This window comes from Lampetra planeri, chromosome 5 (assembly GCF_965212315.1).
Source record: "Lampetra planeri chromosome 5, kcLamPlan1.2.h2, whole genome shotgun sequence".
Lineage (NCBI taxonomy): Eukaryota > Metazoa > Chordata > Hyperoartia > Petromyzontiformes > Petromyzontidae > Lampetra > Lampetra planeri.
The window spans coordinates 6,273,558-6,298,886 of record NC_136111.1 but is presented as its reverse complement, the minus strand read 5'-3'; the positions used below and the strand labels follow the sequence as shown (position 1 = coordinate 6,298,886).

At 46.1% G+C, this 25,329-nt stretch overlaps 1 protein-coding gene across 2 annotated transcripts; it reads right to left on the bottom strand.

Annotated features, from left to right (window-relative positions):
• Positions 1-694: 694 nt before the first annotated feature.
• Positions 695-24,582, bottom strand: LOC144718740 (cytoglobin-1-like). 2 transcript variants are annotated; one of them, XM_078594237.1, is made up of 4 exons: positions 24,466-24,582; positions 24,006-24,130; positions 8,697-8,931; positions 695-3,055 (listed from the first exon to the last, which is right to left on the bottom strand). In XM_078594237.1, exons 2-4 carry the CDS (start codon positions 24,107-24,109, stop codon positions 2,897-2,899), a joined length of 498 nt encoding a protein of 165 aa, XP_078450363.1. In that variant the 5' UTR covers positions 24,110-24,130; positions 24,466-24,582; the 3' UTR covers positions 695-2,896. The 2 variants fall into 2 exon arrangements, with proteins under 2 accessions (XP_078450363.1, XP_078450364.1); XM_078594238.1 differs by having other exon boundaries at positions 24,334-24,512.
• Positions 24,583-25,329: the final 747 nt, after the last annotated feature.

Genomic DNA, 25,329 nt, shown 5'->3' with positions numbered 1-25,329 from the left:
ACACACTAAATTAATTGTAAGCAAGGTTTTTTTTTAACACAACAATACATTTAAAAAACCACGACAAGAATATGCATAAAGGTTTGCTGCCGTGCAATTGCCTGGCATGCCGCCCCGCGATTTCCTCGCCGCAGACCTCCCAGTATTTTGGCATCAGTTTTTTCTCACGAATAATTTCAAGCATGCAGATAACACTCTATAACAGATGTGTCTAGTCAATGTTTATGTATGACCAAGAGGCTGATTGATGCTGATGAGAGAGGCTTGGATGTATTTAAATGGCACGGCGCATTCCGTCTTATATCCAATTTCTGCCAGCATCTCATTTGAAAAATAATAGGTTTTACCCTTTCTGGAAAATAAAACAGGTGTTAAGATGTTCAAACACCAAATAGATTCCTTTTGCAAGGAATCAAGTCTGCATTAACCACACGTACTTGCGGTGAACACGCAAAAAGATACTGCCAAAGAATATTGCTTTGATACTGGCAAAAAAAGGTCCCATGATGTAGCATCTCATTTATTGACACGTATTATATTTGGCCATAAACATTTCCGAGAATCTGGCTCGGCAAAAACCCACTGAAGCGAATATGTCTTAGCGTTGACTCACCGTAGTCGTACACAGAACACATGGAGTGCAGCAAGCAGAGTTTAGTTGAATCGTTTTAAATGAAGAAATTGAGACCTTGTGTAAAGATTATATTCAGATTTTAATCAAAACTAAACAATAATGTAACATGTAATACAGGTCGGAAATATATTTTTTGTAAGTATAACATACTGCACTGGCAATGTGTCTGGCCGGATGGCTGGGTTGCAAGAGCGCTCGATTCATGATCGGAAAGGTTACACTTTAAAATCCTCGCAAGGGTTAACTCTGCCTATTACTTCTCAATGGTCAGTAAAGCGATTCCTGTTTTGTGCAAGGTTGAACAATGATGTGTGCTGTTGATAGACCGCCCCACTCTCCCCACCATCGCCACATGGCTAAGGAATACCACCAGGGTGAGCATTGCAGACAATTTGCCTGGCAACATTGTAAACATTTCAAATACCAACAACAACAACAACAAGAAGCAAAAACCGAGAAATATGTTTAGGCAAGTGAAGCATTCAATCCTCAAATTCCATTGCTTATTTTGAGATTATAAAAAAGGTGGGTGGAAATGCGCACGGTCACACAGTAGTCTGTTAAAATTGGCGACCTGGGGTGGTGAGCGGGCAGTAAGGGGTCGGCATTGAACTCTCGATGAGAGAGATGATTTGGTTTAGATCCAGCATCCACAATTATCAAGCATGGGCTCCCGTAATAAACACGTTATTGATATTATTGATAGCTATCAAACTTGAGTTTTTCTTCTATACACCCTGCACACGGAATATGTGGTGAGAGTTTACTCGACCTACGGAGCGACTGGTTCCCCCACCACGAGAATGTGGAATTACCGTCATTGCTTTAGCGCCACCAACAGAGATAGGCGCCAGCAGCCCAATGCTTGTTTGAGCAGGGAGACAAATAAAACCTTTTTGAACTGTTCAGTCGCGTCGTAAACAGCTATGTTAATAGTGCCCCGCTATGGGTGTTTTTTTTATCATGGGTCGCTATTGTCCCGATGGCAGCGTTGGGACCATAATTGCGAGCGGCTGTATTTGCTGTAGGCTGTGTTGAATGTAGCACCCTCCCCCCGCAGTGCGTCCCACTGTTTGAATCAATGGCCTTAGTTCAGGCAGTTATTTGTGTTTTAGTTTAATGGGCAAACCCACTGAAAAATGATCATATTGCATTTCTTACCCTTGTGAAATAATTTGCGATACTACCTTTAAAGCTTTAACGCGGAATTTCCCAATGAACCTTTATTGGAAACCAATTATTAACCGTTAAAAATGTGAGTTTGTTGACACAATGTTTATTAAAACCAAAACATTTCATATAATATAACAGTCGCTTTCTTAAACGTGTATTGTAGTTAGTGGAGCACCAAGAGTGAGTCACCCATAATAATGATAATATCTTCTCAAGTAAGGAGGCAGTGATACAGAGTTTTGTCATCGTAAACATGTGCAATGCTGTGAGTAATTTAGAACATCTGTAAGGATGAAACATACAGACGTCTAAATGTACCGGGTAAACAAAATTGGACGTAGTCAGTTATCGATTCGAAAATAAATCGATAAGAATGGCCAGGTTGAGAGAGCTATTACCATGTCACAAGACTGAAGCATATTCACTGAAATCCTGGGTTTGAATCCGAGTTTCAGATACTCTTGATGAAATTAGGCTTTCAAGTGTAGTCAGTTGATGGTCTCAGCCTCGTCACCAATGACTCGCCACAACTGAAGGTCATGCTTGCTTCACCCGTGTGGACGAAAGAAAAGTATGACCACGTGATAAACATCATTTGCAGCACATTTAAATAGTGCCACGTAATGTGGGCAAGAAGCTATGTGCTGCTCTCTGTGATGATTTATAAAGGTGACATGAGTGAATATAATTGCGGCCGGGGCGGAGGAGGCGGAAGCAAAACAATAAAAAAGATATAAAGAAAATCATGCAAATTAAAACGTACAAAGGCAGTAAATAAAGAATCCAAGCGTCGACTCATCAATTGCCAACCAAACATCTCTCATTCCATCTGCAAGTAAGCATTTCCCCACCAGTGAGCTGCCGCTTCAAAGGCTGCAGTTCCCAAACTCTCTCTCTCTCTGTACAAGGATTCAACGGATGCCTTTGTAGCACACCACACGCGTTTTTATCAAGAAGCCGCCACCCCAACTGGTCCACTGCGAACACATTGTGAAAAGGTAGCACGACACCAATTAAACCGTATTTGCCTCGCCCCCCTCTCCCACCACCCCCCACGATTTCCTCAACGCCGGAAGCCTCTTTGATCATCTAGGCCGCCGCTTGCTCCAGGACGCCCTCCTCTCTGTACGCGTTCTCAAACTCGGTGCACAGGGTGGCCAGCAGCTTCGTCCAAGCACCGCGCGCCGTCGGAGACATCTCGTCCTTAAACGTTTCCAGCAGAACGTCCATGATGATGCCGCCCAGGATCTGTGTGTGAGAGAGAGAGAGTGACAAGTCCCACGTAACATTTTGAGTCGCGTTTATTGCTATTCCTGCCGCGGCTGCTCCACAGAATGTCTCGTAGCAGCAACATGGTCGCGGATTTGGTAGGGGGTGCATTAATGGGCAACACACAGCGAGGTGGCACAGCGTGGAGCACAGGTGGTGCATCTGCCAGTCATATCAGTCAGTCGACCCGTAACACCTGGGTCTATCTCGTGACCTCCTACGAGAATGCCTTCCACACTTCACAAGCCTCAAGACTTGACGTCACTGATTTGTGAATGGCGGCTGTTGTGGGGAGCGGTGGGTTAACGGTTACCGCACTGCGCTACGAACCCGGTGATTTCAAAACGATTCCCAGGCACGGCTAATATCAGTGGTCATTAACATCTGAACCCATGCTGGGCCGCCCCGAGGTTAATTTACCCCCAAAACGAGTACCTGGAGTGATTCTAGATTATAAGTTTTCGTGACTGCAAGGATCCATATTCTTTGTTTTTTTCGGTAAAATCACGTAGGTAAAAAAAAGAAAATTAGTTTTTCATTAATTTTTTTATTTCACCTACGTGACTTTACCGAAAAAACCAAAGAACCTGGAGTGATGTATAAGCCATTCGTACTGGGGAGAGAGACAGGTGGCCGGAATGGTTAAGGTCACACCATCCGTTCATGCGCCGTGCCGTTAGCGAGCACCGGTTAAGGCAAACAGTCTGTGCGGCTAGAGGGAGAGATTTGCCTTTGTTGTGTTCGAGTATAGAGGTGCATTCGTATCTCTCGCGGTATCTCTCAAGCGGACGGAGAGAGCACTAATTGAAAATGACAATCGTTGAAGGAGGGCAGCGTGTACTCGCGTACAGCACCGCCCATCTCATGATGGATTGGAGCCACGGAGGGATGTGCAATTATGTTCGCAGACGACACACATTTAACACGGTGTCCGGCCGAAATGGTGAGCGCAATCGACTGGCAATCGGGAGCCCGCTGGTTCGAATCCATCTCCCAGGCGTGGCAGTTGAAGCAATGAGGATTTTATTTTTAAATCCCCACCACCGAACTCTGTCCAGCCAGAAGTGTAACTGGGTTCAGCATAGTCGGTCGATCACTGGGGTCGCGCGTGGTGGGGCGGCGTGTGAGTCCGTATGTCCGTCTCTGCCAACATATTCTTAGGTTTTTTCGGTAAAGTCACGTAGGTAAAAACATTAAAAAGTAAAATAAAATAAAAATCACGACGTTTCGGAGGCAACACAAGCTTCCGAAACGTCGTGATTTTTATTTTAATGTTTTTACCTACGTGACTTTACCGAAAAAACCTAAGAATATGAATCATTGCAGTCACGAAAGCTTCAAATCTAGGATTAAACTCTGCCAACACGTCTGATACCCTTTAGAGTTCGATCTCGAGTGCAATGGTGCCGACATGTTAACTGCCTCACCTCGTATACAGGAGGTTGTGGGTTCGATCCCGACCCTGGCAATGCCTGTATATTTGGACTTTGCATGTTCTCTATCCCTATGGTCGTGTAGATTTTTCTCCGGGTCCTCTGGTTTTTCCCTCCACATTTAGAATCAACATGCTGTTTAAAGTATTCGGCTGCTATACATTTCCACGTGATAAGCCACTTAGTTGAGCTATCATTTGAGCCCAGGTCGCTTCTGAAAGAGAGCTAGACAGCTCAGTGGGCCTTAACCTGGTAAACTAAAAATAGTTTCGTTTTTTCTGGATGGAGGCCCTTCTGCCAGCAGTGGCATCAGCTATAACAATTGCAAGGCTCGAGGCACCTTTACTTTTAAACATCCCTCTTGGAGACAGGAGAGCCACCGTGAATGATCCAATTAAACGTACCCATTCAATTCAGTTGAGGGGGAATACGCTTCCGTGTATACAATACATTTTCTTTCTGACGCGTGATTTGATGTAGGTGTGTTTTTTTGTGCCAGTCGAAAGACAACTGGCGCATGTGACGGTGGTTACGATGAAAAAAATGCAAGCAAAAATTGGCACGTTGTATTTTTAACCGTGTATTTAAAATGTGATACGCTCTGTTGAATGGTCTCGCCAAATGGGCATTCAGATGCTCCGATTTCACGCCTGCGCATGGGTTTTCCCAGTGACGGTATTGAGTGCCGCCATTCATCTGCTAATCCAAGCCGAAATCGCTGCAGGAATTTAAAATAACATACGAAGCGCGCCATTAATTATGAATGCAAATTCACAAAACCCACGTGAATGCCAATATTTCCAAATGTGAATTGGATGACATCGATTTCCATCGAGACACGCACACTTGTATCCTGGAGAAAGGCGGCAGTCGGGAAGTAGTTAGCATCCAGACAAAGCACTTACAACACTGCGGATCGACGCACACGTTTGAGCTTGCATGGCTATTATTGTATAAACAAGGGTACACAACATTTACACAACAGCCCACGCGTTTCAGATGACCTGCATACAGAGTTTAACGTAGAATGTCATCAATCCACAGGGCATTGGTTCACCCTATGGCAGGGGTCAGCAACCTGCGGCACTGGAGCCGCATGCGGCTCTTGAAGGACTGCTTCGTGATGTTATTTATTAAGGACCATCACCGTCTCGTATTCACGTGCATTGCGGCTCTTGAAATATTGAGGGTTTTTTTTACCGAACGCAAAAAAAATTACTCTTCTTATTACTTTGGTTGCCAACCCCTGACCTATGGCAATGTGAAACGTTGCCGTGAACCCACAGTGTCAACCCATAAACAAAAGTAGCGCAAGGGCTCTAAGATCACAGAGTCATATGGTTTCTCTCCGATGATGCCATTTGCCCATGACCGATCCACCCGAATTCCCCCTCATCCCGCCAGATCTCCGAACTTAAGCCTGGATAACGCTCGGATGAGCGGTCATCGTGCTTCACAAGATTGCTACGCTAAGCGGTGCTTCGGGGCAGCGCAGCAAGATCCGTGATGGCACGGTGCTTGTACCCTCCCACACCTACAGTACACTCCCGGTCATCGCCAGCTCGCACCGATCAGCGTGGAGAAGTATGGTCAAGCATTTACACCATTGGAATCTCATTTGCCAGTAAAAAATATGATAATTGGTTTTTTACCCTTCTATCTGGCAACAAAACTGACGCCTTTTTTACAAGGAGTCATGTTTGCATAGACCACAATACCTGCAGCCATAATGCAAACAAAAAACATAACTCTGATAATATATGCACTGTCCTTGAAGTTGATTGCGCCTTTTGGCGTCATCTGGTTCAACCCATGTGAGACTAGGCTCTAAGGAAAGCTGTCTCGGGTGTGGACCAATCAACTTCAAGGACAGTGCATATATTATCAGAGTTATGTTTTTTGTTTGCATTATGGCTGCAGGTATTGTTGTCTATGCAAACATGACTCCTTGTAAAAAAGGTGTCAGTTTTGTTGCCAGATAGAATGGTAAAAAACCAATTATCAAGTATGGTCAAGTTTACCCCCAAAGAGCCGCGTGGCATAGGAATCCCTCACCCAGCGGAGGATCGACAAAATATCTGTACAGGAAGGGGCGCGTGCGCAACAACGTGTGTAATATAAGCTCCCTGTTTGAACACGCCGTGGTTTGAATATGTCAATGATCAGTTTTTCTTTCTGATAAGTCACTAGACGTAGTGTTGGATGGAATGTTAAAGCCAACGTTAACTGACCCGTGAATGAGCTCAAGTTAATCATCTGTGCACACATACACAGATACCTGTATCAGCGGGGTAATAGTGAGGTGCTCGCTGTGGATATAATTACTGCATTGTTGATGAGCCGTCTGTTTTTAGAAACGGTTGTTCTGTACAGTAATTATTAAAGATGCATGTGCATCGTTGTATTTTTGGTTGAGTTTTCACGTAAAAAAAATTTAAACGGTGGTAAAGTACGGGGGGCACATTTAAAAATGCACTTTTCACGGCGTCCAATCGTTGCAGAAACTTTGTGGAATTATTAACGGTAACAAGCATTTGTTTTTATCATAACGTAGGGGTGTTCGGGGAAGGATTCCCACCAATAGGAGGGTTAGTGGGAGGGGTAATCGAGGAGATATAAGGGGAGAACGGGCGGGAAGAGGGGGTCTTTGGCGGGAACGAGATTGGGACGGCTGGGGACAGGTGTGGATGGGAGAAAAGGATTAAAATACGAAACCCCTGCAATCTTGTGTCGGCTCTCCTTTACAATAACAATGCGTTTATTATCATTGTTGTTGTTGTTTTTGTTTAAGTCATGTTTTCAATGTTGTTTGTGCAACATAGACCGCATTTTGATAGGAAGTAGTATATATGTGTAAATGCCCATAATCAAATGTCCAAGTGTCATCACATTCAAATTAAGTGGCGGTTAGTGCAAATTTACGGCTGGAGCGGGCACGAGTAAGCGGATGTACATTCCACATTCCTATGGCTGTGACCATCTTCTTCTTATTAGTGTCCTACAAAGCAGTTCTGATTTTAATCCACCCTCAATGGATGGTGAACTAAGTCAATCCCCAACCAATAATAATTTGTGTGTAAGGTCGGTGCTCTGGCCACATCCACCACGTGGCCACATCACGATGCTTGTCACGATTTTACTCCCCACCAGAGAATCGATGCATCGATAGCATTTCGCGGTTGTGATACGACTCAAGAATCAATTATTTGTTGTTTTGTTTCCACAGTGTCGTTTATATTATTTCCATTTTTTGTGTGTTTAGTTTGTTGTCCTTTCCCCGCACCTCCGATTAGCACGGTTGGCTACGTACGGTGCGAAAGAAGTTCAATGTACGTTTCTACATCTTTAGTTTTGCCTCATTTTTGCACAGTATCACTTCCACCATGAGCTAAAATGTGACAGCATATAAACTGTAAACAACTCTTAAACACACTATTCTATGCTTGTATTGTGAGCATTAGGCATCAATTTAATTGATGGACAAAAATTCCCCCACACAGCCTCAACAGACTTCTAGGGCAGGTGCTGTTAGCGAGGACCTACGAAGGCCAGCACGGCACACGAGGGGGTAGGTGGCCAGCACCACGCCCGGCCGCCTTTATCTCCCCACAGTGGCAATGTTTACACACCGCACCAGGTACTCATTTGAGGCTGAGTCGACCTCGGGGAGGCCCAGGACTGGTTCAAATAATCGTCACCGGGTGTTGACCATGAGCGGGAATCGAACCCGGCTTCCTGGGTTCATAGTGCAGCGTGCTAACCGTTACACTACCACTCCCCCTAACTTTATACACACAACAACAACAACCGCCATTCGCCACTAAGTGGCGTTGACGTCACCACGACGCTTGTGCCAGGCCAAGTGCACCTTGAGGCCACGTGAAGTGTCGAACGCCCGTTGGCAGGAGGTCACGGGGCAGACCCAGCAGGTGCCACGGGTCGACTGACCGAGATGACCGAGATGACTGAGATGAGATGACCGAGATACACCCAGCGCACCCACACACACACACACGTGCGTGCGCGCGTGCCGGGCGACACGAGCGACCGCACGACGCAACTCCGTTGACCTTCACGGCCAGTCGCTCGTGCACGCCCCGGCTCCACGAGCCCTCACTGCACAACCCGGTGCCGTCGCCGCCAAGATCGGTGCCAAGATCGGTGCCAAGATCGGTGCAGCCGTTTACGTGGTAGTATTTGACGTCGACGGGCGTCGCCTGCCTGGCGTGGGACAGTCCGACGGCGTGCAGGATCTGGATGAGCTTCTCGGGGTTGCGCAAGCTCCTCACGGCCTTGTCCAGGGAGCCCATGACGCGGCCCGCGTGCCAGCGCAGCTTGGCCGAGGCCTTCAGGTCGTTGGCGGTCTCGAGGTCCTTGAACATTGCGAAGTACTGTTTGGATGCCGGGTGGCCGGTGAAGAGCCTGCGGGGAGGGAGAAAAGCATCGGCATTGTCAGGGATGGCCGGCGTGTGTCGGTGGCTGTCGAGGCACGGGCGCGTGTGTCTCCTCTCCTCGCTCGAAGGAGTCGTGCGTGCGACGCTGCTCAACATCGGCGGTGGCGAGATGTTAACTGTCTCGCTTGGTGTACAGGCAGTCGCGGGTTCGATCCTGACCCTGACGCCTGTATATTTGGAGTTTGCATGGTCGCGTGGATCTTTCTTCTGTGTTTCCCTCTGCATTTAGAATCAACATGCGCTTAGAGTATTTGGCTGCTATAAATGTCCACGTGCCAAGTCGCTTCTGATAAAGAGCTCAGTGGGCCTTGCCTGGTCAAATACAAAAAAAAGTTTGTTTTAGTTGTCAATGTGGTGGAGTTTTCACGTCTATGCATTTGTGAAAGCGAGCGTCCGCCGGCGACGACCGGTTTTGACAGCTCAAAAACGTGTAAATGCATTCTCGCGGCTACGTCAGAGAGGTCTTACCAATAAACACACTACACGGCAAAACTCCTTTTATTCGCAAAAAATACCTCTGTTGTCCGAATAAAGCTGCGCCAATACGATATGATTCTGTTTGATTCAAGCCTCGACGCGGATAAGAGGATTGATCCACAAGTGACGACACAATGGATCCTCTTTTGAGTGTTCACCAGTTGCCCGGGAGAAGCAGAGGGGTGGGGGGGGGGGATGTACCAGAATCATCATATTTATATTGGAGGAATCCGATGAGCTATAAAGCTCTTTTTCACAGATGTCCAGGAACCAAAACAAAACGAAAAATAATATAACATGATTGGAATATCTGAGTTAGGAAATTTAAAAACGTTTCTTTTTAAAGCTACAGTGTTGAGGGATATTCTTTTTACAGACAGAAAGAAGGGTAACTGTTTGCTAATGAATCTAGATTTGAAGTTTTCGTGACTGCAGGGATCCATACTCTTTGGTTTTTTAGGTAACGTCACGTAGGTATAAAATACAATAAATTAAATCAGGACGTTTGCTAATTGCCCAGTTTAGAATTGGAATTATAGAGCGTATAACTCAAGGGCCTAATAAGCTGAACAAACATTTGAAAACGTTTGTTTAACCATTTCCGCTAAAATGACCTCTTTAAAATGACCTCTTTAATGGTGTAAGGAAGGCAGGAAATTATGCTGGGGGCAAAGGTGGGAGGTGGGGAAAGCTGCTGATGTAGATGATGCAGAGCAACAGCTTACAGTTTCACATTCAGGTGGTCAAGCAAGCAGATAACCACGTCAGGAGCAGGAGCGGAGTGTGTCATCGCTGTAAAGTGTCCTTCGTATTTGTGGATCGGGGCATTGCGTCGTTATCCGTTGCACGGTCTGTTCTTGATGACCGCAGCGGCACGCTACTCCTGGAGAGAAATAATAAAGTAATAAAAATAAAACATAATAAAATAATTCTCACGACGTTTCGGCCTGAGGACGGCTGCTTGCGTTGTGGCCGAAACGTCGTGAGAATTATTTTATGATGTTTTATTATTATTATTTTATTATTTCCCTTCTACGTGACTTTACCGAAAGAACCAAGAAGATGATTCCCTGCAGTCACGAAAGCTTTAAATCGAAATTTATACTCCTGGAGAGTTTATACTTTTCCATTTGTGTATGAGGTGTCCGCATCTGCGGCCATGTTTTGTGCAGCGGACGCTGTTTAAGGTTGACCGTGAGCTTCGTGGAGGAAAAAAAGCCAGGCATCTCCTGGGTTTAAAGGTTACAGTATACACAGCAAACACTCTTTAAACCCAACGTAAATTCTGGAGCTGTGGGTGGCCTATTTACACAAAGGATTTTCCACTTCTTAAGGGTTGCATATCTCGCCTTGCATCTCCACCTCTCGTAAACTTACATTCCACAAAGTGGAGTCTGTGAGTTGCACTTTTTAATCGTTTCACTTGAGAACTTGCGGCGATAAACACAAGCATATGTGTGTGTGTGGTGGGAGCGGTGGCGTAGCGGTTAGCGCGCCGCGCTACGACACGAGTTTGCTTCCCGCCCACGGCCAACACCGGTGACGATTATTTAAACCGGTCCTGGGCCTCCCCTAGGTCGACTCGGCCTCAAATGAGTAGTACCTGGTGTGGTGTGTCGTTAACATCATGCACCCCCTTGTGTGCCGTGGCGGCCTTCATAAGTGCTACAGCACTTGCCCCAACAGTCGTTTAAGGCTATACGGGGGGGGGGGGGGTCTTTGTCTTTGTCCTACAGGTAACCGTGTGAGAGTTAGAAAGCAAGTTGGGCTCGTCAAAATGTGTTGTGCAGGGTCACGCTTGTTATTTTAATGAGCAAAAACATATCGACTGTAACATCATCATCATCATCATCATCAGTCATGATCACTCCACTGCTGCATGACGGTCTCCCCAAGCCCCCCCCCCCCCACACATCTCCAGGGACCCGCAGTTCAACGGTCCGTTTAGCTCCTACACGCGATCTGTTGTCATGTGTAGGAGCTAGTATAGTGTGTTGTCCACCCCCCCTCCCCCCCCAGAACCTACGATTATCACGGTTGGCTGCGTAGGGTGCGAAAGAAGTTCAACGTACACACACACACACACATGGTCTCGTGCTTGTGGGAGTTTCCTGCATTAGCTTGCCACTCTGTCCTTCGTCGTGACGCATTCTGCCCAAGTCCACGTAATTATATACGGATTACAAGGTGATATGGTGCAACTAGAATTAATTTGTTATTAGAAGGTGAAATAGCAAGAGAGAAAGTATGACTTTTTTTTTAGTGTCACCCCGCACCAATGCGTAATTTTCACAGAACTTCATCCACCTGTCAAGGCCGATTGCTTTAAAGAGATGGAATGTGAGCTAGACTAATGCGTGTTATTTTTTTTGTTATCCCCTTATCAGATAATTTGACAACCCCATTGAATTATCACTTAACACGAAAGCTAAATATTCTTGGTTCTTTCGGTAAAGTCACGTAGAAGGGAAATAATAAAATAATAAAAATTACAAATAAAATTCTCACGACGTTTCGATTGCTTGCAACACAAGCAATCATCATCATGTGTGAAAAACCACAGCAATGATTGCTTGTGTTGCAATCGAAACGTTGTGAGAATTTATTTGGTTATTTTTATTATTGTGTTATTTCCCTTCTACGTAACTTTACCGAAAGAACCAAGAATATGAATCCCTGCAGTCACGAAAGCTTTAAATCGAAACGAAATCTAAAGTGTTTTTTTTCCAGCTCATCTTACAAAGGCGGTGGAGACGTCAATCCACCTCTCTCTTTGCCTTCGCCCCAAACGTGCACTTTGTTCTATCCCATCGCTTCACAACTTGTAGATGGCAGCGAGAGAAGATGGTTGCTGAGCTTTTGTTTTCGCCGTTAAACATTGTCACCAACTCCCCTCTCACACAAACTTGCATTTTTGGAAAATGGGATATGTTTTTTTCTGACGGCGCATGGATATGTAGCTCACACTTGCACTCCTTGGGATTCTTAAGTTACTGTATATGCAAACACAAACACACAGGCCTGCACCTGTACATACAGCCCATTCAATAGAGTTTTATCGTGACTCGTATCGTAAAGCAAGCACCCGATGGAATGACACAAGCCTAACCTGAAGCCAACATCACTTCTCAACACTGACATCAAGCAATGTCGCTCCACACCCATGCACTCGAGATGCCGGGCCCAGTGAACAGAGATTCAATTTTACCTTCGCGGGCTACTGGATAATACCGAGGAGCTTCTGTACATGCGCTGCACATCTCTACTGATATCCTTTGAAAATACAAAAAAATGGCAATGCAGTGCAATCAAGCACCGAGCAAAGGTAGCAGGCATGTAATTGGGTTTGGCCCCAGCGATTCCATGAACTGTCTGGCGGTTCGGGCTTGCGTTTTTGATTCCGCAATCGAGCTCTATTGTATTTGTCAAACAAAAACATTTTCCGTCTCATTTGTAGAATTTTGTTCGTTTTTTTTTTAACAGCATACCATCATTATCATCAGCGGCTATTATAAATCCAGTGGTGGATGAAGGTCTCTGAATACGTTAAGCGTATAATTCTTACACATGCAACGAATTAATTCCGAGTAATCAATTCTTTCAGACGAAATTCGATACCTTTGTGGCGTGGGTGCAAGAACATAATTGACGAACGGATGCGTCACTAGAGTGGCAAATATTTTAGAAACCGCTCCCTCCTGCCACGCGGCCGCTTTGACTGCTGCCAGAATTCATGCGACGGTTTGCGACATTAAAACTCCAGCGATGGTTTCTTGTTGTGAGAACAAACAACATTGCGGCGGGGAACGCACAATCTTGCGGCGCCACGGTGGCGAAACTTTAACTACCACGCCTGGTATGCAGGAGGGTTCACGGGTTCGACCCCGACCCTGACGCCCGTGTATTTGGAATTTGCATGTTCCTCTCCCCGTTGTCGCGTGGATTCTCCTCCGGGTCCTCCGGTTTTTTCCCTCCACATTTAGAATCAACGTGCGCTTAAGAGTTTTTGTCTGCTGCCGTACATTTCCACGTGACAAGCCGCTTCGTTGAGCTACCATTTGTGGCCAAGTAGCTTCTGAAAAAGAGTGTTACAGCTCAGTGGACCTTACCTGCTAATGTTTTATTTTAAACAACAACAACAACAACAGTTGAATAGTTTTTAACGAGGCCACCGGGTTCACAGGTGGACGCACAAAGGCACTCTTTGTGACGACGGTGGCCGAGGCCTGCAAAGCCGTCGCGTCGCCGCGGGTTTTGTGAAAACTTTACGCACGGGAGAGAGTTGAGTAGCCGCGGGTTTTGTGAAAACTTTGCGCACGGGAGAGAGTTGAGTAGCCGCGGGTGTGGCGCGTGCAGTCGGGGGCCGTGAGCGCGTGACGGGCCCCGCGCGCGTGCTCCCAAGGGGGGTGAGTGGCCTAACATCGTTCGACAGAACGAGATGAGCGCAGGTTATTTTGTGTGGGCTTAGTTGAAATCGCGCCTCGTGTTTTCGACGCTCTCACCCGACCCGACCGGACATTTGTGGAAAAAATAGCTTAAGAGCTGGTTGGATTCCTCCGGTATAAATACATATTCGGATTTTGATGCTGGCTCTGGCCACTTTGGGTTTGGGATAGGGCAGAACGTAAGGGTAAGAACACTACCACCCACAACCCCCCCCCTCCTCCCAGTGATCTCTCTTAACCATCTACTCACATCTCGCAGCCGCTTTGCACTCCCATCCGGTGCGCTGACCTGCAAGGCTCATTTAAAAAATGCTTGGGTGTCCCCCCTGTCACTGGACAATGCATGTTTGCTCGCTTGAAACTAAGCAGATGCACATGTTGGGATGAGGGGGGTCAAGAGGACATCCGTTTCTGGAGTCAAACAGTTTGTCCAAAAACAAAAAGCTACAAACGCTAAAAAAATAAAGATGCCGCAACTCTTCCTGGGCCTGCCGCAACCCCATCCGTCGGGAGCGCAGAGGGGCTCCATCCAGACGATGTATTCATTTCCTATTTGTGCGGCGTCTTGAGATGTGGTCGCATATTAGACGCTGCATATGTCCACACAGTGTTGTGGCATCGCTTAAACGTAACGCGTGTGTGGCTTCTCTGCCAGCTACTTTTGATACTTTTACTCATAATACTGAACACATTAATCCACTGATGGGTGTTTATGTTACGACTAAATATCCAATCAATGCCAATTTTAAACTATTTAAATGGAAACATTATTAGAACTGCATATCGATCAAGGCCACATGGTTCATAGTGCAGGCTTTCACTGCTGTTCACTCAATCTCGATGGGCTCTCTATCACTCTCGTATGAAGACAAGCGACATGACCTGACTAATCTCCAATTTGTCCCCCTTTTGACGGCAGTGTTATTGACAAATGACGTTGAGCTTTTGTCATTTGTACTTATTTAGCGACGGTTTGCATTTAACGGCTTCATTTGAAAGGTACCGGCCCAGGTTCAGCTATAATTAATGCTTAGTTTATAGCTTCAGTTTCAGCGGTCATACCAGAGGCTATAATTAAAAAAGAAAACCTCAGCAACAACGGCTACATCGCTGTAATATAATGACTGTAAAAGTTCATAATCGATTGCTTCTTGCAGAGTCCATTGCCTCCAATGTCACGTGCCGTTCGGTCTAACGTTTCAGAAAGCCTGCCCCTATGAACGAATGCGACAGTGGCCGTGCCGTCTACGACAGCGCTGCACTAAACCCGAGTATCCACCGCGCAAGCACTTTTAAAATCCTTTATATTAAGTTCGCTTGCTTGCTTAGGACCGTGCAAATCTTTCGGTCGTTTTTAACCCACTTCCCGTGATCCAATCGAGCTGACATTTTCCACACAGACTCGTTGTGCGTGACAATTAATGTTCGTCAAAATTTTTTTCCAAAATTTTACACTTCTTAGGACAAAAATATAATATTTAATTACCAATTGCTTAATGGTGCAATGCGATCATCTGACCCATAGGTGGCAGCCATCTCAAGCCAGAGGACGAGAGGACTCTAGCCGCCACGCATATAAAGGATTTATAGTGAAAAACTTTGTTTTTACGGGTTATACTTATTTAACACTACGATGCACGCTGGCCATTCAACGTTTGCTTGTGTTTGCAAGTGTGCGTGGCCCAGATAACAAGAGTTCACAGTGTGAAGCATTCGCTCCCGCCCGATGCCTCGTATATGCCGGGCGGTATTCAGTCTAATTTGAGGGTTTACCGCGCGCATGCAAAAAACAACTATTTCAATACTCATACTCGTTGGTTCTTTCGGTAAAGTCTCGTAGGTAGAAATGAAATGAAATAAATCACGACGTTTCGAACGCAACACAAGCGCCCGTCTTCAGGTGAAAATCGCGACAGCTGCGACGTCTGCTTCGAGCAGCACGATGTCTGCTCCCTATTTCAACCATTTCAATGTGTGACATCCAGTGATCGAGGTTCTCACCATTGTGCTCCAGGGGCGTATCAATCGAAGAGCAATAAGCTGGATCCAAGCGGCTCACAGCAACAGGCTGACACGTGCCTACTGTGCGCGCGTGGCGCACATGGTGTGCGTGTGTGGATGTGGGGAGCGGTGGTGCAGCGGTTTAGCGCGCTAAGGGGTTTAGTCCTAAATAAAGACTTTTGATAGATAAGGGACTGAGTTGTGTGTGTTTGTGCGTGAATTAAGTATTAACTTATTTCAATCAGTATCCATCTGAGTTGATGATGATGATGATGATGAAAGTGATGACTGAGCTCGAAGTAAAGAACAGAGTGATGAGATTTTAAAGGTACATTGCACGGCGAAATGAAAGTTTCGGATTTATTTAATCCAAAGTGGGCGTAGAGCATTATTTGTATATGATGTCAACATGGAATAGGCTTAACACGATTAGCTATCAAATGTTTCCATGCAGTAGATGAGAAGCTGGTCTCGTAGTTTCTGTGCCAGTTTTTATATTTAATTAATGTTGCAGTGAGTGTCGTACAGGCGACATTTTCCTGAATGAGGTCAATGGTGAATTCAAGTATGGCCGACTTTCACACGTGGGAAGTTTGTATGTGTGCGTAGCCATGCGATGGGGTCAGTTTTTTTATTTATTTTAAAAGGAATAGAGGAAACCCATCGTAACAGAAGCCACTGGTGAAGAATCATTGGCATTCTGTGTTGGTCTTGGTTGGCTACGTATGGTGCGAAAGAAGTTCTACATACATACATTTATTCCAAAATAAAGATTTGGATAATTGATAAGAATGTAATTTTATAGAGCGTCATTCATGCACTTGCATCCCACGACACTGCACATCAATTAGCCGGGCCCTTACGCAGATAATACAAAAACAAAAACCCCACTACTTAGCAATTCAAAAAAATAATTAATACATAAATAACGAGAGAAAAAATACATGTAACAATAAAGAAATCATCACAGAGAAAATCAATAAATCCATTCGGTCTTCATAAACCAAACCACAACCCCAACATTTCGCCGGATTTTGGAGAATATTTATATCTCCGCTACACAACATTATCCTGGCCATTGTATGTATACAGTGAAACAATGAATCCGAACATTCATCCAATCTTCCTCTCCCAGCTGCGCCTTCCGCGAGTACATTGCTGGAAGACTTTGCTGTGTTTTTCCTGGATTTTTCTGTTGCGCGTGGTCACTTTAAGATGTTCTTTGTTCATGTTTTGGTTTGTTGCGGTTGCACCCGAGTCAAGAGCCTCATGGCTCACAGGGCTATTCCTATTAAATGAAACTGAAATTGCTGGTTACTAAGTCATCATTCTATGGGGAGACAAACATTGGAATATACTGTGAAGAGATGCACAAACACTTATCAGACAAAATGTGGATTACCAATCTCCTATTTCACAGTGGTGAATACTGGGCTGTTTTCCTTGAAAGTGCGCGGACATAAATAATGAATGGCTTCGTAAGGTCGAGGTCCTCCGTCTACAAAGACAACTAACCCCAATTACTCTTTAATAAGCACTTTCATCCGCGTGCACCAAAGCGGCATTTTTAATAGCTCGTTCCGAGCTGTGCAATATAGACCGGCCCACATTCCTTGCCAGTGTTCTGTTGCAGGCTCGGTGTGCTCTCGTATTATTTGGAGGCCTTTTTAGGAATCGCCTAACGTGACCTGCGGTGCTCATTGTTGAATATAACACAGCCACGTACGGCACGACGTGCTTTGGCAGCCCGGCGATAGGAGCTCGCGGTCGGAAGGTTTACGAGTTTCAGACCCCAGTTAGAGGTTGACTCGCCCCATCATTCCCGCCATGGTCGATTCAACTCCTCCTTCCTCCACGGTTTATAAAGTGAGTACCAAATTTCGATTTAAAGCTTTCGTGACTGCAGGGATTCATCTTCTTGGTTCTTTCGGTAAAGTCACGTAGAAGGGAAATAATAAAATAATAAAACATAATAAAATAATTATCACGACGTTTCGGCCACAACGCAAGCAGCTGTCCTCAGGTGAAGAAACAGGTCTGTCGAGAATTATTTTATTATGTTTTATTATTTTATTATTTTGTTAATTCCCTTCTACGTGACTTTACCGAAAGAACCAAGAAAGTGAGTACCACTTTGTTGGAAGGTCAGCGGTGGTCGTGCGACGGAAGGACATTAACCACGCCACTGGATTGTGGAATTTCTTCTACTGGCTCAGAGATATAGCAAGAGGAAAGGATGTTTGCCACCATGCTCACTTGGGCAGGAATTCACGGTGGCTTTGGCATTCTTAGCTGCGGACTGAATTGAGATTGTATTAATTTTGGAAATCCTGCACAAGTGACAAATTCGTGAACCTGCACTGAATGCTAACCTGTTAATTGAGCTATTGTTACCTTTCAGCAATCTCCAAGAGGCTGTGGGTTATGCTGATGGGGAAGATTACCACTGGGAATTAACTTAAACGACAAGAATATCCTTGATGTAGCCAGAAAATAACCACTTAGTCTTAAGACACGTTTAGCAGGAGGGTCCTGCATTGAGATATTTGGCCGATTCCTTAATGAGCATCTTGCGTGTTGAAGGAAACATAAGTATCCAGAGAAACACCACACCGACTGACCTTTGCGCCAATGCAACCCAGCCGTATCTACCGCCAGTCAACTTTTGTTTACCAATTGGCTATTCCGTAGGGAACAATGAGGCAGGCATCTGCTCGAGCCTCAGCAAACACAAAACCTTCCGTCCCACTGATTTACTTATTTCACTTGATTATTTTTTCCCTGAGAGCCTCTAGGGGCCGAGAAACCAAAACAACCGCAGTGGAAGAGCTTCCTCCGTGCAAGGCGGTGTCAATGGGTTGCCTTGATTGGTTGACATCCGACGGTAAAAATTAATTGTTGGAAAAATGTATTCTCAAGGTAGTTTAAAGCAGAATGTTTCGCGCTGCTGTGCACATGCTCCATCAGCATCATAGGCAGAGTTTGGCTTCGATATTTGGGGAGGGGGGGGGAGCAAGGGTTCACTTTGTCCCTCACATTTAAGAATTGTGGGTGCATATCATTGATTAATTGTTGAATCTTTATTGTAAACTTCTAAAAATATATGAATAAAGGTGTCCAGTGTTGGAGGGGTATTGCCCTCCCCCCCCGGTGCCCCCCCCATCCCCCAAACTCTGCGCATGATGAACAAACATGACGGGTGAGCATCCATTCATAGGCCACCATTAATTGTTTTCGCTACAAAGTGGTACCTATTTTATCGGCCCCGGGAGGGATGAAGGGCTGAGTTGAGCAATCAGCAATAATAAAGATGGGTTACATATCTCGCTGGATTGGGCCATCGAGTTTCTTTTTTAGATCAAATCGCTCTCGGGGGTGCGTAAAATAAGTACCACATTGTAGGAAATCAGCGTGTAGCAAGCTGTCTTATGGAAAGGAAGGCATCCTTGCAAAAAGAATGGGCTGGCTTCAGACGGGGCCACAGTTGCTTTGATCAGGTCCTTGCCGTTTCCAGCAGAAGCAGGCCCGACATTGGTCAACTTCTCCTGGGCCTGCGATACGGACCGTGTGGAGATATGGCCTGCTGCTCAAGCTCTCCAGGATCACCGAGTGCTGCTACACCACACGACTCCTTCGCATCGAATGTGGAGCGATCGCAGATACCTGACCCGCATGAATGGTCACGTTAACAGAACAGGGGCTCTCAATCGATGGCCCGCCACAAGGTTCTATGCTGGCACCGTCACTTGTCAACTTTTCAACTTCTGCACGAACGATATACTGGACACGGTTTTCCAGAAAGCAAATAATATACGTCGCCAACATCGTGTCTTAAGCATCGGTCTCACCACGATCGGCGTTGTCTTCATCACTGACCCAAAAGGCGATGGAAGGAATATTGTATGCACTCAATGCCTCCTCTTATGTTCAACATGCTTAAGCATGAGCACAATCCAACATACCTGCCCGTGACCTTAAACTGAGGGGGGATAACATTTGAAGGACGCGTGGAAAAGGCTCGCAGAAATGTCAAAGCCAGCCTGAACAAGAGTGCGTTCCTGTCTGGTCGAGCAGCGCCCACAGCAGTGTTGCAGATAAGCAAAGCGATGCTGCGTATGCATCATAACGGGGGACACTTTAATCAACAAATCTCGACCCGGCTGTCAATTGTCTCCCGCCTCACTCGACTTTAAGAGACATGCACACATCTCGCGTCTGCACCCGCACCATGACCCATGTACTGAACCACTGTGGCCTGCGCTTCGTCAATGGAGGAATAGCAGCAAAGTTCCACGGACACTCTCCTGAAGCTCTTTCGTGGCTAGCAGACCTCAACATTGGCATTAGGCTCCAGAGCATATCAGCCGTCAATACGCACAGCGTGCCACATAACATGCCACATAGCAGGCCACATAACATGCCACATAGCAGGCCACATAGCGTGCCACATAGCAGGCTACATAGCAGGCCACATAACAGGCCACATAGCAGGCCACACAGCGTGCCACATGGCAGGCCACATAGCAGGCCACACAGCATGCCACATACCAGGCCACACAGCGTGCCACATAGCAGGCCACATAGCAGGCCACATAGCAGGCCACATAGCAGGCCACACAGCGTGCCACATAGCAGGCCACATAGCAGGCCACATAGCGTGCCACATAGTAGGGCACATAGCGTGCCACATAGCGTACCACATAGCAGGCCACATAGCAGGCCACATAGCGTGCCACACAGCATGCCACATAGCAGGCCACATAGCAGGCCACATAGCAGGCCACTGCCGTCTCAGTTAAATTTCCCGGCAACATTTGAGATATTCACCATCGACTACGAAAGAAGCCATCCACTGGCTCACCAACATCATCGGCCACGAACACACGCAAACTATGTACGTTGGACTTCTTTCGCACCCTACGTAGCCAACCGCTCTCATCGGAGGTGCGAGGGGGAAACTATTAATGATTAACCCCCTGTCTTACAAAAGCCGAAGACTGGCTCCCAACCAAAGTATGCGGAATGTACACCACTCGCTCAAGAACACCGACTGAGATGAACAGTTTGAGAAGGGGAACACTCTTTTTGATGTCCCTAAAAACAAAATAACGTTCTGGATCCATATTCTTGGTTCATTCGGTAAAGTCACTTAGAAGGGAAGAACGAAGAATATGAATTCCTGCAGTCACGAAAGCTTTAAATCAAAGTTCTGGATCCACTTAGTGGGAAGACAGCCGGTTTCCTTGTTGTGGGCTCTGGATCTTTCAGAGGCTTGGTGTGGGGGACGTTGAAATGAGAGTACCCAAGGGAAGTAAGTGCCATACCTTGGGGGGGGGGGCATAAGCAGATGGGGGGAGGTGGGGGGGCATGGAAACTTCATCACTGGTGTCTTCATTGAGCTCAGTGTGATCTCTTTGGAGACCCGCTGAGTGGTCTTGTTGTTTCAGTTGTTGTTTCCCTGTTGAAGGCAAATGCTTCCTTACAAGGGCAGCCATGCGATCTGGCTCAGGGCGGATGATTCCGGGGGCTCAGTGTTTACTCGTCATCCTGCCTGTGCCCAGTAATGTCACGAAACATTCACATTTGTATCAAGGCTTCAAGTGGCCCATCACGTAAAAGAGGGGATATTTTGAACGAAATTGCTTGCATTCGTTATAAGCTGAGTCGTATTGTCTCTCCCGGGTTTGGAAGTTGTGGCATGGTGGAACCCGGATACCTGAGTTTGATTCCCGGCCATGGCGATCATAGCTGGTGAGTGATATCTGAATAGATCTTCTTGGTTCTTTCGGTAAAGTCACGTAGAAGGGAAGTAATAAAATAATAAAAATAAAACATAATAAAATTATTAGAATAGATGTTGGACCACCGCACTGACCAGCGTGGTGAAGTATGTTCAAGCAACCCCATAGGATGGACACAGCATGGGGGGAGTCCTTTGTCCAGCAGTGTATTGACAAAGGGTTATAAATCATTTGTACTTATTATACGCCGTTAAATGTCTCATTTGTTGGCCCCTGAGATATTACATGGAAAATCCACATTACTGTGTCGGGAGACAGTGTATCCTTAGAACAACCACACAACTAATAATAACAGCAGTCGTGCAGTGTGCTTATCACTTGCGTGCCCAAGTAGGCCTTCGCAAAAGAAAGACTGCACTTGAATATTTGCATTTCAATTCACACTAAACATGGAGCCCGATCTATTGATTATAAGCTCACAGATCGATATGCACGCTCAGCTAGCTTCAGAAGTGTCTGCGAGAAATAAAACAAAATAAATGCGCGGTTACATTTCATTACAGTTATTGAAATTGTTTCCCTTCGGTGTCTGATTTTGAATAGTGACGGATTCTTTAATGTTTAAGCAAAACTAAACGTTGCCATATTCCGGTCTATGTTTAAACACACACAGGTAAGGGGGTTAATTTTTTTGAATGGCTCTAGTGTAGTTAGTGACAGCTTATGAGTTAGTTTAAGCACGTGAATAACGTTTAGCGAAAATGTTGCAACTTGATGGAAGGAATTTTAGTTTAGCTCTACATTCTTATAAACACAAAAAAGCTATATATGGCTCCACTCTGGTAAGTAGTAAAAACAAAGTTTTTCACTATAAATCCTTTATATGCGTGGCATCGGTTTTATTTTTTTATTCATTTCTGTTTCTCTTGAGTAAGAGTTTCATCCAGAATAATTTTCTGTGTTTAGGAAAAATATATGATTGTGTTAGTGAAAATTTTTTTTCCTAAAAAGTGGAAAATTTAGGGAAAAAATTTTCACGAAAATAAATTGTCACGCACAACGAGTCTGTGTGCAAAATGTCAGCTCGATTGGATCACGGGAAGTGGCTTAAAAAAACGACCGAAAGATTTGCACGGTCGTAAGCGCGCAAGCAAGCAAGTAAACTTAATATAAAGGATTTGAAAAAAATAGTTCGCTTAGATTTTGTATCTAACCGGCGGTGTTATTTCCTTCAATCGAATGCAACGTAGACAGACAGGATGGATGGAATCAATACTGCATTGTACCTCACTTGTTACAGTTAACAATCACGAGTTATAATGCTGGTTCACTTTCTTTCACACTATTATTGTTCTAGATTTGAAGCTGAGAATACTATTATTGTTCGTTATTATTATGAATTGCTTTGCGCACGACTGGAAGCGATTTAGAACTTTTAGCTGACCCCTTTCCGATGATGAGTGAACCCATGACAACGTCCGGGCCATGAAGCCCATAGAGGGACATTTGACATCGGAAACGTTACATGTATAAGCTAGGACCGCTTGGGGCCACGTTTCAGCTTTCTAGCCCTTCTAGAACACCGTTACATCAGTTACCCGGTGACTTGCATCGTCACTATGTATGCATTTATTTTACACGATGCGCCGCTTGTACACACACCCAGAACTAGGCAGGGAATGCTGCAGCACGAGAAGTACATCTTTTTCAACATCGCGTCTATATATGCACGTGCAATGAAGTATCAAATACGTATGCAGCTTACACAACGCATGCAATCAGCACATACAAAGCCTTAACAGACTATTGGGGCAAGTGCTGTTAGCGAGCACCTATGAAGGCCGGCACGACCCACGAGGGCGTGTGGGTGGCCACGACCACGCTCGGCCGCCTTTGTCTCCCCAGTGGTGATCTTTACACAGATAATTGTCGGCGGTGTTGGCCGTGAGCGAGAATCGAACCCGGGTGGGCCAGGTTCGCGCGCTAACCGCTACACCACCGCTCCCTACGCACACACAAACGCCGGCGGTAACTTGATGATAGTCAATCAGAAGGACTTTGAGCGAGCCCCGCGCGCAAGGGCTGATGGCCCCGTCTTTGCGCCAAACGTTCGTCTCTCGGCTTAAGCTTTTTATCACCCCCCCCCACCACCACCACCACGGCTTATATAGGCAATCGTTCGGTACAGTGTGTGCCTTTAAGATTACGCGCGACGGGCATGGCTCGCGCGTGCACTTCTTGTTCGCTCCGCACACAACAACAACAACAAAAAGTCTACAAAACGTCTGCGCGGCGATGGGTGAGATGGAGAGAGAGACAGAGAGAGAGAGAGGCGATCCTCGCCTGCCGCCCGTGCGCTGCGTTTCCCCACTGCTCACCTCACGAGGATGATAACTCCGACATCCTCGGCGCTCTTGAACACCTTCTCCCAGATGTCTTGCAACGCTTCGATCTCCTCCTCTGACATCCAGTCCTGCTCCATTGCTCAGTCTTCAATCACTGGCTGTGGACGACAACAACAACAACAACAACAACAATAAAACAACACAAAAATAATAAACCACAAAAGGGAGCCAGAGAGTCAGGCAGGTCGCCCACTAGCAAATAAAAAATAATAATATCTCTCGCTCTCTCACTCACGAAGACGCGCACACACACACGCACGCACGCGCACACGCACACGCACGCACACGCGCGCACACGCACCGGTGATCTGTAGATTAGCTCCGTGTTGATTGTCAACGTGTTAACGGCACTGAGAGATGCCGCTCTCCGCAATGTGCTCCGCGGAGCTGTCTAATCTATGCGCGTGCGTGCGTGCGCGTGCGTCTCACTCACTCGCTCACAAACAGGTGCCCTGCGATCCGCTGCGCTGCCTCGCCTCTGCTGCCGAAAATGCCGATGCCCCAATTAATAAAAGACTCAACTCGCATGTCACTCGCAGGTCAAGCCCTGACCCAGCGAATAATGCGGGGGGGGGGGGTGGAGGAGGGGCCAACCAGGGCTGCTGGTAGTGGTGGGGGGGTATGTTTGGCATAGTGGAGGGTTAGGCGGGGTTAGTCCAGGCAGGGGAGCGAGGTGGTGGGGTGGGGATTTGCCACATGAGCTTTGGGTTAAGCTCAGGGGTCGGCAACCTTCGGCTCAAGATCCACATGCGACTCTTTAAGTACTACATTGCGGCTTTTGAGATATTAAGGGGGTTGTTGTTTTTTGTTTTACCGGATTCGACAAACATGGCACTTCTTGTTATTTGGTTGCTGACCGCTGACCATGAGAGTCCAGTTTACCACGGAAGTCTGTTTACTATTTGAGTCCAGTTTACCATGGAAAAAGTCCAGTTTACCATGGAATAAGTCCAGTTTACCATGGAAAAAGTCCAGTTTATCATGGAATAAGTCCAGTTTACCATGGAAAAAGTCCAGTTTATCATGGAATAAGTCCAGTTTACCATGGAAAAAGTCCAGTTTATCATGAGAGTCCAATTTACTACGAAAGTCCACTTTACTATTTGAGTCCAGTTTACCATGGAAGAAGTCCAGTTTACCGTGAGAGTCCAGTTTATCATGGGCAGGAGTCGGCAAACATGCGGCTCCGAAGCAACATGCGGCTCTTTAATAACTGCTTCGTGACGTTATTAATTAAGGGACGTCTCGGTAGGTATAGCATGTGGGTTGGTAAGGCACAGACGGGGGTTTGGCACGG